The sequence below is a fragment of the Aotus nancymaae genome, unplaced genomic scaffold (assembly GCF_030222135.1).
Source record: "Aotus nancymaae isolate 86718 unplaced genomic scaffold, 86718_ANA_hifiasm-v0.15.2.pri h1tg000002l, whole genome shotgun sequence".
NCBI classification, from domain to species: domain Eukaryota; kingdom Metazoa; phylum Chordata; class Mammalia; order Primates; family Aotidae; genus Aotus; species Aotus nancymaae.
The window spans coordinates 18322963-18337749 of record NW_026988413.1 but is presented as its reverse complement, the minus strand read 5'-3'; the positions used below and the strand labels follow the sequence as shown (position 1 = coordinate 18337749).

The following is a 14787-nucleotide window of genomic DNA, read 5'->3' as shown; positions in this document are numbered from 1 at the left end:
AACTGCAAAGGTAGAAGCGCGGGCCCAGCGGGGGCTCCCGGAGGGGAGCAGAGAAGTGGGTGGCTGGAGGCAGAAGCCGTCGGGTGCGGGGGTCCCGGTGAGGCCGCGCCCCTTTCATAACAGCGCCCGGACTAACCGCCCTGACCTGGGCTGCGGGGAGCGACCCTCCCTCCAGGTGCACTCACCGATCCGACTGCGAATAGTTGCACCGGCCCAGCAAGTTGAGCTTGCAGAGATGCAGGTTATCGCAGGGACTCCGGCAGTACTTGCGACGGCAGACCCGGGCTCGAGTGGTGGCTACCACCGATCGGGTGACCCCGGCCACGCCGCCGGTCTCCAACACCACGAAGCGGTCGGGCCCGGCCACCTGCAGCACCTCACAGAGCTGCGCCTCAGACAGCTTGATCTCCTGGAGCAGGGCGTCCATGGCCATGCGGCCCCTGTGGGCGCACAGGATTTTGGTGATGAAGCAGCACACCTCCGGATCCGCCATGGCGCGCTGGCTGTGCTGGCTGTGCTGGCTCTGCCGCCGCGCAGGACTCGGCTGCGGAGAAATCGAAACTTACAAGTGTCCAGGGGCGGGCGCGGGCGGTGCTCCTGCTGGGCGCGCCCCGAGCCAGCGAGGGCGCGCTCTCCGCAGCTGTTAGCCCAGCCCAGCGATTTCGGCTTCCCCACTCTCAGCTCTCAGGTCAAGAGGTTAGATCTCACCGACCCGGTCCTAGTGGCAGGTTTACAGCGGCCGCAAGGGCAACTGGGTGGAAAGAAAGTGGACGCGCGGGTAAATCTGCCGGCGACCGCCCGGGGCGGCCCCCTCTCCGTTCTAGGCTTGGCGAGGCTGAGATTCCCCAGCCGGGCCCCGCGAGGCTCCTTCAGAAAGAACAGAAACTAAAAGCGATCTTGGGGCTTAGGCAGGGTTTTATAAGCCAGCCGACCGGGGCGCGTGACGCAAGTCTTGGGAGCCCTGTGAGGAGTGCGCACCCCACCCATTCCCGGAAAGAGCAGACCCCAGCGAGCGCTTCCTGCGAGCCGTGCGCTCTGCCTTGGTTGGCGGTGAATCTTCCCAACAACTCCACGCGGTAGATGTTATTACCCTCACCCTGAACTTGAGGAAGTAACTTGCACAAACACGCACTGGCATCAAGCGGAGCCCAGATGCCGCCGAGGTTCCCCAAATCGCGTCCCCAGGCCCCAGATCAGGGTCCGCCCGGTTCAGGGCCGATGTGCAACTTTCTCCACCACCGCGTCCTCTTGAAGAACAACGACTGTCACTCTCCCTCGCTTTTGCTTTCTCATGAACCACTTCTTGACACGGTCTTGCTTACCTAGAATCGCTAACTCGGTGCCCTGAACCACTGCTTATGCGTCAATCACGATGGACATGCTTAGATACATCCCAAGATTTCAGATTGATTCCTGTAGAGGCTGGGACAAGAGCTTTTCCACTGTGGGGATGCACTTTGACCCCCAGAGTCGACATAAAGATTGTTTTTAAGGCCGGGCGCGGTGGCTCACGCCTGTAATCCCAGCACTTTGGGAGGCCGAGGCGGGTGGATCACGAGGTCAAGAGATCGAGACCATCCTGGTCAACATGGTGAAACCCCGTCTCTACTAAAAATACAAAAAATTAGCTGGGCACAGTGGCGCGTGCCTGTAATCCCAGCTACTCAGGAGGCTGAGGCAGGAGAATTGTTTGAACCCAGGAGGCGGAGGTTGCGGTGAGCCGAGATCGCGCCATTGCACTCCAGCCTGGGTAACAAGAGCGAAACTCCGTCTCAAAAAAAAAAAAAAAAAAAAAAAAAAAGATTGTTTTTAGGTGAAAATATTTGAGCTACAGAAGATGTAGAAATAAATCTTAATGAAACGTCCCTTATCTGACTAAAGCAGAACCTCCAGAAAACATGGTGCCATTAACAGCCTCTTGGAGTATTCAGCTGCCAGGAAGACAGACTATCGGTTACCATTAGCACTAAAAAAACCCAATGGACTGGGCGGGGTGGCTCAGCCTGTAATCCCAGCATTTTAGGAAGCCGAGGTGGTGGGAGGATAGCTTGAACCCAAGAGGTCAAGACTAGCCCAGACAACATAGCGAGCGCTCTACCGAAAAAATAATAATAGTAATAATAAATAATTAATTAGCTGGGCGTGGTGGTGCACACCTGTAGTCCCAGCTACTTGGGAGACTGAGGTGGGAGAACTGCTTGAGCACCGGAGGAGGCTGCAAGGAGCCAGGACTGTGCCACTACATGCCAGCCTGGGCCATAGAGCTGAGAGTTTGTCTCAAAAACACAAAACAACCCAATAGAAGCTTCCAAACTCTCCTTCTGGAGCCCTAAAAACTTCCTTTTTTTAAGTCGAGGTATATAAACCTTCACTTTTGAGTTTTCTGTTACTGGAAGTTCCTGCTTGCATGCGTAAATAAACTTTGCCTTTTCTCCTGTGTATCTGTCTATTGCCAGGTAATTTTTAGGCCGCTAAACACAGGACACAAGTTGAAGAGGAAAAAAGTTTTACTTTTCAACATCTTCAAATAAAATAGATGGGTTATGATCAGATAAGACGTACATCATTTTTTAAAAATAATGGAATCTGGTTGCAAACTTAGAAATTCTTCAAAATGATTAATGGGAATTGTCCTCTGTTTTGTCATTGGTGGTAGATAAACCCTCTTTCAGGAATAGACTACTTTCTTATGAAAACCAGCCAAACACGGGGCCCACATAGGTTCATTTTAGGACATCTAAGAGGGACATCTAGTTCCCTCTGGCTGCTGCTTCTATAGTTGTCTTTTAATCCACTTGGCCTTATTTGTGGTCTGACAGGTTCCTAGGGATCTTTTGTTATCAAATCAACTTAGTTCCGGATGTTTATTGACTCTCCTCTATGTGGTCCTTACATTAGTCACTCTGAAAATGCAGAAGTTTAAGAAACAGTCTCTACACTCAAGGAGCATGTTTGGGAAGACTCAACAGAATGTGTTGAAATATAAGAGAATTTAGGCTGGGCGTGGTGGCTCACGCCTGTAATCCCAGCACTTTGGGAGGCTAAGGTGGGTGGATCACAAGGTCAAGAGTTCGAGATCAGCCTGGCCAATACGGTGAAACCCCATCTCTTAAAAAAAAAAAAAAACTTTTTTTTTTAAATAAGGGAATTTGTGGGTAAATGCTGCAATGGTAATATAGAAGATGGGAGATTGAGGAGTCTACTTTCGCTACAGTTGTTGGGAGTACAGATATAAAATCTCCCCTAATTTGAAGCCATGAAAAATGATTTAAGGACCAGGTGCAGTGGTTCGTGCCTGTAGTCCCAACACTTTGGGAGGCCTAGGCAGGAGGATCGCTTGTGCCTAGGAGTTTGAGACACGCCTGGGCAACTTAGCAAGAACTCATCTCTACTAAAAAAAATTAGCCTGACATAGTGGGATGTGCCTATAGTCCCAACTACTTGGGAGGCTGAGGCAGGAGAATTTCTTGAGCCCAGGAGTTCAAGATTGCAGTGAACTATGATTGTGCCATTGCACTCCAGCTGAGGCAACAGAGGAAGACCCTTTCTCAAAGAAAGGATAGGAAAGGAAAGGGAAAGGGAGAGTGAAAGGGAGAGAGAAAGGTGATTGAAGGAGTTGTGGGAAGGAAAAAGGAGACGTTTTTAAATATTTTGAAATACGTGCCATCAGAGGTTGGGTTCTCCAGGAAGGAGATCCTGACATGGAGTTAAGAGTGCAGAACTTTCTGTGCACTTTTTCTGGGGTATAATGCCAGAAAAAGTCAAAGGAAAAAGCATGATTGATCCATGGGACCTATCAGACTTTGGTGCAGACCTGACAAAATCTCTTCCAGCCCAATGAGGAGCTCTGGAGTAGGAGTCCAGCTCCGGACAGAAAAGGCTAGGCCCTTGTACTGCCTTGCTCAGCCATTGGTGGGGGCCACCGGAGAAGTGGATGACTTCAGGTCGAATGCTGAGGCAGATCTTGAAAGACTATAGCTGGAGGCCATCGGCTAAACATGTTCCTCACAGCTGGGCGGCAAACTTGACCCAAGTGCCACCCTGTGTCAGCTTACTCCGCCCTTTGTACCACATGGCTTTCTTCATCCATTTATATTTAGGGAACAGCCTTTTCAGGGTCACTCTTCCTACAAGGAAGCTTACAAGAGGGAAATTAATGGAATGAACTATAGTCCTGTCACTGCAGTTGGTCTTAAGGCCACAACTGGTCCTCTGGTCTTCATCATATCCCTCCACCACTTAGCCACCACTTCAGCTGCTCTCAGTAGCTTAACCTGGTTGGATGCCCTATTTGTAAGTGGTCTGAGCACATCTCAGGCTCAGCTGGGCAAAGGATTACCAAGAGACACCCAAATAGGTCACCAGAATTCCACACATATTCCACCTACGCACACTGTGTAGCAGCAGCCCTTCCTCCTGCTGACCTGCTGATCAGTTACCTCGGATAAGATGGCCATTCCCTTTCTCACTTCCTAGCCTCTGTCCATTAGGAGGCCAAAGTAGCTGGTGAAAGCCATCACTGTAGTCCAGTGGGATCTCTGCTGCATCTCCAGGCAAGAGTGTGCCCCTTTTGGGAACCAAGACCTCTAACTCTGCAGAGCCCAGGGTTGCAGGGAGAGGAAATTACAGTGGGTCATTGGTGTAAGGTCTGTTCTCACCGAGGATAAAACGAAGAAACTGAGGCCAGCACGAAAAAAATCCAATGCGAGGGAATTTATTCAGGCTCCCGGGTGAGCTTCTGCAGTCCAACAGGAGGTACCAGAGAAGTCCCACGGACTCCTCTCAGACGTGGGGTTTTATACGGAGTGAGGGAGCTGGATTGGTTGTGGGAGAGCAGGACTGCTATTGGGTAAGTTACAAGCCTTTACCTAGGACTTGGCTTGTTGTTGGTTGGAATTACTCGGCTGCTATTGGTTGTTAAGATTCGACTGCTATTGGTTGTTAAGGCTCGGCTGCTATTGGTTGTTAGGACTCGGCTGCTATTGGTTGTTAAGACTCGGCTGCTATTGGTTAGCAAGAAGCTAGGGTTACAAGGCCTTGTTTGCATACTGGGCTCTTTAAGGGAAGACTGTGTGAGAAGGGGAAAAGGGAACATGCACAAGCATGAGCCAGCCTGAGCATGTCCGAGCTTTCAGAAAGGAAGAAAGGGGCGGCGGGGAGGTGTGTCCGTGCTCCTGGCAAGGCAACCGGCCTTACAATTGGGATTATAATAAGTAGGGCTACTCAGGCTTACCCATTCTTTCCATACTCATGTATGGACACAGCACCACATTAACTTGACTGATTCAAGGCATAGACCATGATGTCCTGGAGGCTCTATCATCATTGTAGGGTATCACCTCCATGCTGGTGCTTTGACTCCATCTTAAACTGGCCATTCCAATACTTTATCCTATAGTTACTGGTGAAGAGTATGATAGGACCATGGATGCCATGTTCATGGTTTCATTCCCTCCACTTTCTGTGCCATGAAAAGATTCATCTGGTAACATGCTGTATTAAGCGTGATTCCATGTCTGTGGATCGGGCAATCTTTAAGACTAGGAAGTGGTGCTACTGGCCAGGCGCGGTGGCTCACACCTGTAATCCCAGCACTTTGGGAGGCCGAGGTGGGTGGATCACTTGACTTCAGAAGTTGATCACTTGATCAGCCTGACCAACATGGTAAAACCTTGTCTCTACTAAAAATACAAGTGGCAGCACATGTCTGTAATCCCAGCTATTTGGGAGTCTGAGGCAGGAGAACCGCTTGAACCTAGAAGGCAGAGATTGCAGTGAGCTGAGACCGCACCATTGCACTCCAGCTTGGGCAACAAGAGCGAAACTCCATCTCAAAGAAAGAAAGAAAGATAGAAAGTGGTATTACTGAGGCTCTGTAGGTAGGAATGGCAACCCCAAATCCAGAACCACTGGTTCCGCCAGGACAAAAGGACCCCAGTGAAGTCTACTGGTCAACAAGTAGCCTATTGGTCTCCTTAAGGAATAGAGCTTAGCATTGGTCTTCATGGCTGACAGATTGGACATTCAGAGGTGGCAGTAGCTATGTTCATTTTGGCCAATGACACTATGCTGTTAGGTTCTTGCATCCCTTCCATCTTGGCCACCATGGCCTCTTTGTTCAGAAACCCATTGTGCAGGAGTGGGGGAGGGGGCCTCTCACTAAGCCTGGCCAACATTAACCAGCCAAGTTACCTTGTGTAGTTGGCACATCATTTGTGGATCTTTTTTTTTTTGTAGAGATGGGGTTTCCCCATATTGGTCAGGCTGATCTCGAACTCCCGACCTCAGGTGATCTGCCCACCTTGGCCTCCCAAAGTGCTGGGATTACAGGTGTGAGCCACTGCACCCAGCCCTTTTGTGAGTCTTAATGTGATATGAACGGCCCACCTCGTGCCCACTTCCATACTTCTATTCATATGCTTCCTTTTCCTCTTAGGCTCCCAAACTCCCAGCCTGGCCACCATCGCTGCCCACGAGCCCATGTATGTTCTAACCCTAGGCCATTCTCCTTCCATACAAAGTGATGACCAGATGCACATCTCAAAGCTCCTCCCACTGGGGAGATTTTCCCTCACCACTGTTTTTCAAGGCCTTCCCTGAATGAGACTGTAATATAGCTGCCATTGCATTTTCAGCCTGTACCCACATACTGAGCTGGCACATCCTTAACCCAAGCTTGGTCTTTTTCCCTCCTCCTTTAGCTGGTTGTATGGGATTCCCTCACATGACCACAGATGATGCCAGGGGAGGGGTGCTGGTGCAACGGTAGTGAGTGACATGGAGATCTGGGCTAATTGCTCATGCAGCTTGTGTGCGCGTCTGCCCTCTTGTCCCACTTGTGTTCATTCCCAGATGTACCATTTTTATCCTATGATAGCTTTGATACTGGCCCTGCGTGACCTTATCACTTGCTGTGTCTAACAGGATGTAGCTGATGACGGCCAGTTTTGAATCCACGATCACGTGGTGTCTCTACCAGGGCCCAGTAGAAGCTAGGAGCTGTTTCTTGAAAGTAGTGTAATCCTTCCCTGCAGTTGGCATGACCTTGCTGCACTATCCAAGACGTCTACATTGTGATTCCTCTACTGGGACTCACCATAAATGCCACACGATGTCTTTTTCCATCACTGCCATCTCCAACATGATAAGCTGTGCCAGATTTTATGGTCCAACAAAAGAGCTGCTTGTAACACAGCCTGGAGAGCTCTTTCCTGTTCCAAGCCCCACTCAAAGCTGGCACCCTCTGTGTAACCCATTATATGGGCAGCAGCTGTATTCTTAGGTGTAAAATGTGTATTGTCAGGAACCCAAAGATTCCTAACAGATTTTGTGCTTCCTTCTTTCCAATAAGGTATAGATGATGCGACAATTTTTCTTTTGCCTTGGAAGGAATGTCCCAGCACACTGGTGACCACTGGGCCTTTCAAATCATTAGTGAAGTGGCAGGTCATTGTATCTTTGTAGGATTTATCTCCCACTCTCAGGAGCACATGTGTCATACCAAGGCCTCCACCATGCTCTTCACCTCTTTCTCATCCTGCCTGAGCAGCATGACATCCTCAACGTGAGGACCAATGTGATGTTACATGTGATGTCCAAATGCTCTGATTCTCTTTGGACTAGATTGTGGCAGAGGACTGAAAAGGAACATAGCCCTGTAGCAAAACTGTAAAGGTTTGTTGCTATTCATTCCGTATGAATATGAACTCTTTCTGATCCTCTTTCCTGATTGCAATAGAAAAGAATGCATTCACCAAATCAGTGGCCTCAAACCACTTCAAGCTGCATAAATCTGCTCTGGCAAAGATGCTATATCCGGTAGAGAGCTACTACTTCCTTGCAGTAGTCTGAAGTCATTCTCTAGGAACCATCCGGTTGCTGCAGGGTCCATACTGGCAAATTAAACAGAGACATGATAGGGACCATGCTTCTTCATCCTTTAGATATTTAAGAGTGGTTCCTGTGTCCAAATCCTAACAAAAAACAAAAAAATTAAAAATAAGAAATAAAAATAAATTTAAAAAGATATGTAAGAGCAGCACTAATATCTGCCATCCTCCTCACCCTAGACTGCGATGCTGTTTTGTAGTTACTACATTGGCTGGGGTGGGGGGCACTTTCAGATACTTCCACTCAGCCTTCCCCACTGTGATAGCGCCCACACTACAAAACCAGGATGAATGTGAGAGTTAGCCCAACTCCCAAGTGCGGCAATCCCAACCACTTATTTGGGGATTAGGAGATTGACAATTGGTGGATTCATGAACCCAGGGAACCCACTGTAAGCTGGACCTCAGTCAGGACTCCATTTGCTCCCACTCTAACATGGAGGCCATGAGGATGCTTCAGGTCTCTGGGCATCAGTTGACCTCTGACCTTGTACCCAATAGTCACCAAAATGTCTGCAGATTCCCCTATCCACGGTGTTCCATCACTGGAATTAATATTGTAGATCATGTAGGGGAAGAATCAGAGCACTGTGACAATACATTTTTATAGTGTCACAGGTCCTTCATCTTGGTAACTTGGCCATCGCTTCACTCAGTGGGTTCTGAGTCTGAACATTGGTTCAGGAATGGAAACCAGGCAAGAAATGTGACTTTTCGTTGGAGTAAGCAACTGTTTTCCTCATTGTTCTGCTTATTAATTCTTGTTCTTTTAGATTATACATATGAAGCAGGACAGATGCTCCTTGACTTACAATGGGGTTATGTCCCAAAAAATCCATCATACATTGAATATGTTGTAAGTTAAAAATGAATTTACGCCAGGTGTGGTGGCTCACGCCTGTAATCCCAGCACTGTGGGAAAGCTGAGGTGGGTGGATCACTTGAGGTCAGGAATTCAAGACCAGCTTAGCCAACATGCTGAAACCCCATCTCTACTAAAAATATATATATATACATATATATATATATAAAATATATATGCATATGTAATTTGTGTATATATATATATAAATTAACCAGGCAAGGTGGCTTATGCCTGTAATCCCAGCTAAGGCTAAGGCAGGAGAATTGCTTGAACATGGGAGGCGGAGGTTGCAGTGAGACTAGATCACCCCACTGGCCTCCAGCCTGGGTGACAGAGCAAGACTCCATCTCAAAAAAAAAAAAAAAACCCAAGGAAGAAAAACAACCAAAAATGCATTTAATACACCTTACCTACCAAATATCATAGCCTAGCCTAAGTTATATTAAAGTGCTTAGAACACTTAGATTAGCCTGCAATTGAGCAAAATCATCAAACACAAAGCCTAGTTTAGAATAAAGTGCTGAATACCTCATGTAATTTTTGAATTCAGTAGACTGTACTGTACTGTTGTTTACTCTTGTGGTCACATGGCTGACTGGGAGCTGTGGCTTGCTGCCACTGCCAGCATCACGAGAGAGTATCATACAGCATATCCCTAACCTGGGAAAAGATCAAAGTTCAAAATTCAAAGTGTGGTTTCTACTGAATGCACACCATGGTAAAGCAGAAAAATCATATGTCAAGGGCCATTTGTACTTTTTGACTACCCATGTGTCCCTGTTCTTTCTAGAGAAACTGTGTGCTATTCATAATCCCTACAACTCCCTAGAAGTCAGGTCCTGGTAGCTGCCACTCTGATTTTGTCATTCCGCCCTTAAGTGCTGTCATTCTGGTGTCTAGTGCATCAGGGTCCTATCATCTTCATTGCTATCATGAGTCGAGTTCCAGGACAGCCCCTTCTTCCATCACTTATGTCCTACTGGGGAAAGCGCCACTCAACTTCCTAGCAATGTTGGTGTCCCTCTCACCAATGCATTCCCTGTGGCCTTGATGAATATGGCTCCTTGAGCCATCCTATGGGACATAATCCCCCTGTGGGTGTTCTGGCCTAACCTTACCTCTGTTTAAGCATGTCCCCTTTTTTGAGTCTTCTAATCCTTTTCTCTACTGCCTACATAGCAATTTAGGTACATCAGACTCACTCTTCACGAGTCAGCACTTTTCCAGGATTCAGGGAGCCACCCTAGCAGCAATTTTGTACCATCCCCTGGTCCTTGCCAGGATGCTCAACCTCATATCCTGAGATGTGCCCTTATGTCAATGAATTCTCCTGTATACAATCTCATATTATTCCAGCGCACTCAACAGAGCAGTTCTCTCAGAATGGAGAAGCTGGAAATCAAAGTGTGTAAAGTGAAGAAATAAAACAATTGAGTATAGATCATTCATTTTAGAGGATTAACAGGGAAGGGAAGGGAATGGGAGGAGAGGAGAAGAGAGGGAAAGATTGTTCAGGTAATGAGAGGGAGAACTTTTTTTGTTCAACTGATACTTGCCCTTGTTTTTTTATTTATTGTTATTGTTTGTTGTTATTTTACTAGAAGATCTGGGTATTTGTGAAAGTTTCAATGAAATAGATCTGAGGAGAGAGTGCAAAGCTGAGGTTGCTAGGGAGTGTTAGGGTGGCATCGAGCCATATGAACTAGTTGAACCACCGATCAGAGAGGGAAGTAGAAAACACACAGGCTGCAATGAGTCAGCAATGCTAAGTCATAGAAATGAAAAGTACATAAACATCAGAGGGTTGAGTCAGATGGAATGTCCAAAGTCCATGCCAAACAGGTGTTCTACAGGAGATATGGGAGTCGAGAGAAGCATTTGTCAAATGGTCAAATGGGGGAAGGCCGCAGTGGGGGGCAGGCACCAGGGCTTTCCCTAGCTTGAACCTGCATCACTGCAAGTACCTCTGGGAGAACTGCACTGGGAAGCGAAGGAATTGCAGGTATATCTTTAGAGCTGGGGAAGGGCCATATTCCTCTTAGAGGATATATTTACAAACTTTGTTTTGGTGGTGTTAAAATGAGGAACTGCAGGCTACAACCCTTCTTCCAGTAACACATCTGCGAGCAGAGAAAATGGGGATGTAGAAATCCAGAGGTAGGGTTAACTTGGTGACGATGGCATCATGTGGTAGCCAGCTGGCTCCCAGTGGGTTTCACCAACAGGTATTTGTACCTTTTTGAACCCTTCCACACTGAATAGCACAGATCTGTGTAATCAATAGGATACTGTCAAAATAACAGTGTGACTTCCAAGACTAGGTCATAAACAATGCTGTGGGTTTCTCCTGGCTCTCTCCTGGGTCCCTTGCTCTGGGGAAGCCAACTGTTATGTTGGGTGGACACACAAGGAGCCCTAGAGAGGGGTCCACGTGGCAAGTACTAAGCCCTCCCACCAATGGCCAGCACTAACCTGCCTAGCATGTGGGTGAGCCAGTGGGAAGGGGAGCTTTCAGCCCCACTCAAGACATCACATGACTGCAGCCCCAACTAACTGCGACCTCACTGAGACTCTGAGCCAGAACCACCCAGTGAAGCCACTCAGCAGAAACTGAAAGAGATAAGAGTGTTGATTGCTTACATCATACTGCTTCATGCTTATATATCAGGTGGGTCTTAAGCAAATTAGTGACGTGAGTTTTATTGCATCGACTTACAGAGGAGAAAACTGAAACTCAGCTTAGCACACATTGGAAGCAGCAGAGGCAGGATTCAAATCTGGGTCTTGCTAACTCCAAAGCATACAGCCCTATGTCGCCTTCAGTTCTTGCTAGCAGCTGCCCTCGGCGCTAGAGGATGAAGTGAATCACGCAATATAACAGGGCCCGGCCCCTCAGCAGCTAGCTGACATAGAAGGCCCCTCCTTTCAGGGATTCCTGTGTTGGAACACCTGATATTTTTCCTGTTTTTCTTTTTATGTTTATATTGTTTTCTGATTTCTCAATTATCTTTCTGCCAAATAAATGGTTACACTAGCAGTCAAAAGCTGAAAATTATTTTTTATAGTATCCTCACACAAAGCCATTTAGTTTTTTTGTTTTTGTTTGTTTTTGAAATGAGGTCTCTGTCACTCAGACTGGAGTGCAGTGATGCAATCTCAGTTCACTGCAACCTCTGCCTCCTGGGCTCAAGCGATTCTCCTGCCTCAGTCTCCTGAATAGCTGGGATTACAGGCACACACTACTTGTCCCCAGCTAATTTTTGTGTTTTTAGTAGAGACAGGGTTGCATCATATTGGCCAGGCTGGTCTCGAACTCCTGGCCTCAAGTGATCTGCCCATCTCAGCCTCCTAAGTGCTGGGATTACAGGTGTGATCCACAATGCCCAGTCCAACAAAGCTACTTCATTTTAACTGCTATGAAGATAAGTTATCAGGCAGGGCGTAGTGGGTCAGGCCAGTAATCCCAGCACTCTTGGAGGCTGAGACAGGAAGATTGCTTGGGTCAGGAGATTGAGATCAGTCTGGGCAACATAGGGAGACCTCATCTCTACAAAATAATTTAAAAATCAGCCAGGCATGCTGGCACATGCCTGTAGTTCTACCTACTAGGGAGGCTGAGGTGGGAGGATCGATTGAGCCCGGGAGATTGAGGCTACAGTGAGCCATGGTTGCCCACTGCCCTCTAGCCTGGGTGACCCTGTCTCAAGGAAGAAAAAAAAGCAAGGAGGAAAGTTAAGTTACCTTTTATATTGAAACAAATATTGAGTCCGATATCTTTAACTCATTTCTGTTAAATTTTGTCCATAAAGAAGAATTTGGGAGTTTTCAAATAAATTTCTCTTTTTAATTTTAGATTATAGAAAATTTCTATACGATAGAATAGTATAATAAATGCCCATGTACTCATCATGTAGCTTCAACAATTATTACCTGCAGGTGTCTCGGTCTGCCAGCTTACTTGTAGTTCAGCCACAACCCTTATTCCTTAGCACTTGTTAAATCGCTTTTTAAAAAGCACCAAAATGTTAACAGGTGTTGTTTCTTGGTTATCAATTTTATATATAATTTACACTTTCTTGATTTTACTTCTCAGTATCCTCCCAAATTTCCACAGTGAATATGAAGTACTTTTGTAATAAGAGAAAATGCGATTTTAAAATGATTGAAAAAATGTCTTTCTTTCTTTTTTTTTTTTTTTTAGAGAGGGGATCTCACTATGTTGCCCAGACTGGAGTGCCGTCATTGTTCACAGGGATGATTATAGCGTATTATAGCCTTGAACTCCCAGGTTCAAGGGACGCTCCTGCCTCAGCTTCCTGAGTAGCTGGGACTACAAATGCAACCCACCTCACCTGACTTGAAAAAATGTATTTCTTTAAGGAGTGTATTTTCAAATGCTTGATCCAGGAGTCATTCTTGTTCTTGCTGAGAACAAGCCATCAGTAATCCTCTCCCCATGATTTCATATAGTTCACTAAGAGGGAGCAGAATAAAATTTGGGTTTTATTTTTGAGACAGAGGCTTGCTCTGTCATCCAGGCTGGAGTATAGTGGTGGGATCATAGTTCTCTGCTGCCTAGTCCTGGGCTTAGGGATCCCCCCACCTCAGCCTCCAGAATAGCTAGGACTATAGGTGACACCACTGCACCCAGTTAATTTTTTATTTTTTGTAGAGCTGGGGTCTCACTATGTTGCCCAGCCTGGTCTTGAACTCCTGAGCTCAAGCAATCTTGCCACCTCTGGCCTCTCGAAGTGCTTGGCTTACAGCTGTAAGCCATTGCACCCAGTCAAAATATGGTTTTTAAAGCCTTCTTTTTTTTCCAGAGGGAACAATCTCTATTAAGAAAAAACAAAACATTCTTTCGTTGGTAAGGCAGAATATTTGTAAACCTAGTAAACAAAAAAAGAAAAAACGGACAGCCCTCAAACAGAGCCAATGAATATTACTGTGGCTCTGCAGCAGAGACTGGAGGATTCTTCTTTCCACAAGATTTTTTTTCCTTAAGGAAAATCAACCCCTAGCAGGAAATGCCAAAATTTAGTACCTTGGCACTCCCTCAACAACTCATGGCCCTGTGAATGACAGGGATGCCATTTTTACAGTGGTTTCTAAGGACCTAGGGTCAGTATCACTGTGTATCAGGGCTGAATTAGAGAAACAGAGACTCCAGAGCAGCCCTCTAAGCTCTGGGCTGGATTATCTTTAAAAGAAATGCCAGCTATAGGTGATGGGGGGATGGAGGCAGCAAAGCACATTGCCATATATGTGCCTATGCAACAATCCTGCATGATCTGCAGATGCACCCCAGAACCTAAAGTACAATAAAAAAATTAAAAATGGGCCGGGCGCAGTGGCTCAAGCCTGTAATCCCAGCACTTTGGGAGGCCGAGGCGGGTGGATCACGAGGTCAAGAGATAGAGACCATCCTGGTCAACATGGTGAAACCCCGTCTCTACTAATACAAAAAAATTAGCCGGGCATGGTGGCACGTGCCTGTAATCCCTGCTACTCAGGAGGCTGAGGCAGGAGAATTGCCTGAACCCAGGAGGCGGAGGCTGCGGTGAGCCGAGATCTCACCATTGCACTCCAGCCTGGGTAACGAGCGAAACTCCGTCTCAAAAAAAATAAAAAATAAAAAATAAAATAAAATAACAAACAAAACCAGATTTAGCAAGATACAATTTACTTACTATTGATAAAAAGAGTCAAACTCAGTAAAATAGTTGAAGAGATTTATTCTGAGCCAAATATGAGTGACCAATGGCCTGCAACAGCCCTTGGGAGTTCCTGAGAACATTGTGCCCAAGGCGGTCAGGACACAACTTGGTTTTCTACATTTTAGGGAGACACAAGGTATCAATCAATGCATGTAAGAGGTACACTGGTTGGGTCTGGAAAGGTGGGACAATTAGAAGTAGGAGCTTCCAAGTCATAGGTGAATTCAAAGATTTTCTGATTGACAATTGGTTGAAAGAGTTATTATCAATAGAAAGGAATGTCTGGTTTACAATAAGGGTTGTGGAGACCAATGTT

The 14787-nt window shown here is 46.6% G+C and overlaps 1 protein-coding gene across 1 annotated transcript in view; it reads right to left on the bottom strand.

Annotated features, from left to right (window-relative positions):
* ZC3HAV1 (zinc finger CCCH-type containing, antiviral 1) overlaps positions 1-911 on the bottom strand; it is a 71508-nt gene extending 70597 nt beyond the window's left edge. Inside the window, exon 1 of the mRNA XM_064372976.1 lies at positions 186-911. Coding sequence (XP_064229046.1) covers positions 186-493 — 308 coding nt within the window. The 5' untranslated portion in view covers positions 494-911. The remainder of the gene's footprint in view (positions 1-185) is intronic.
* Between the last annotated feature and the right edge of the window lie 13876 nt (positions 912-14787).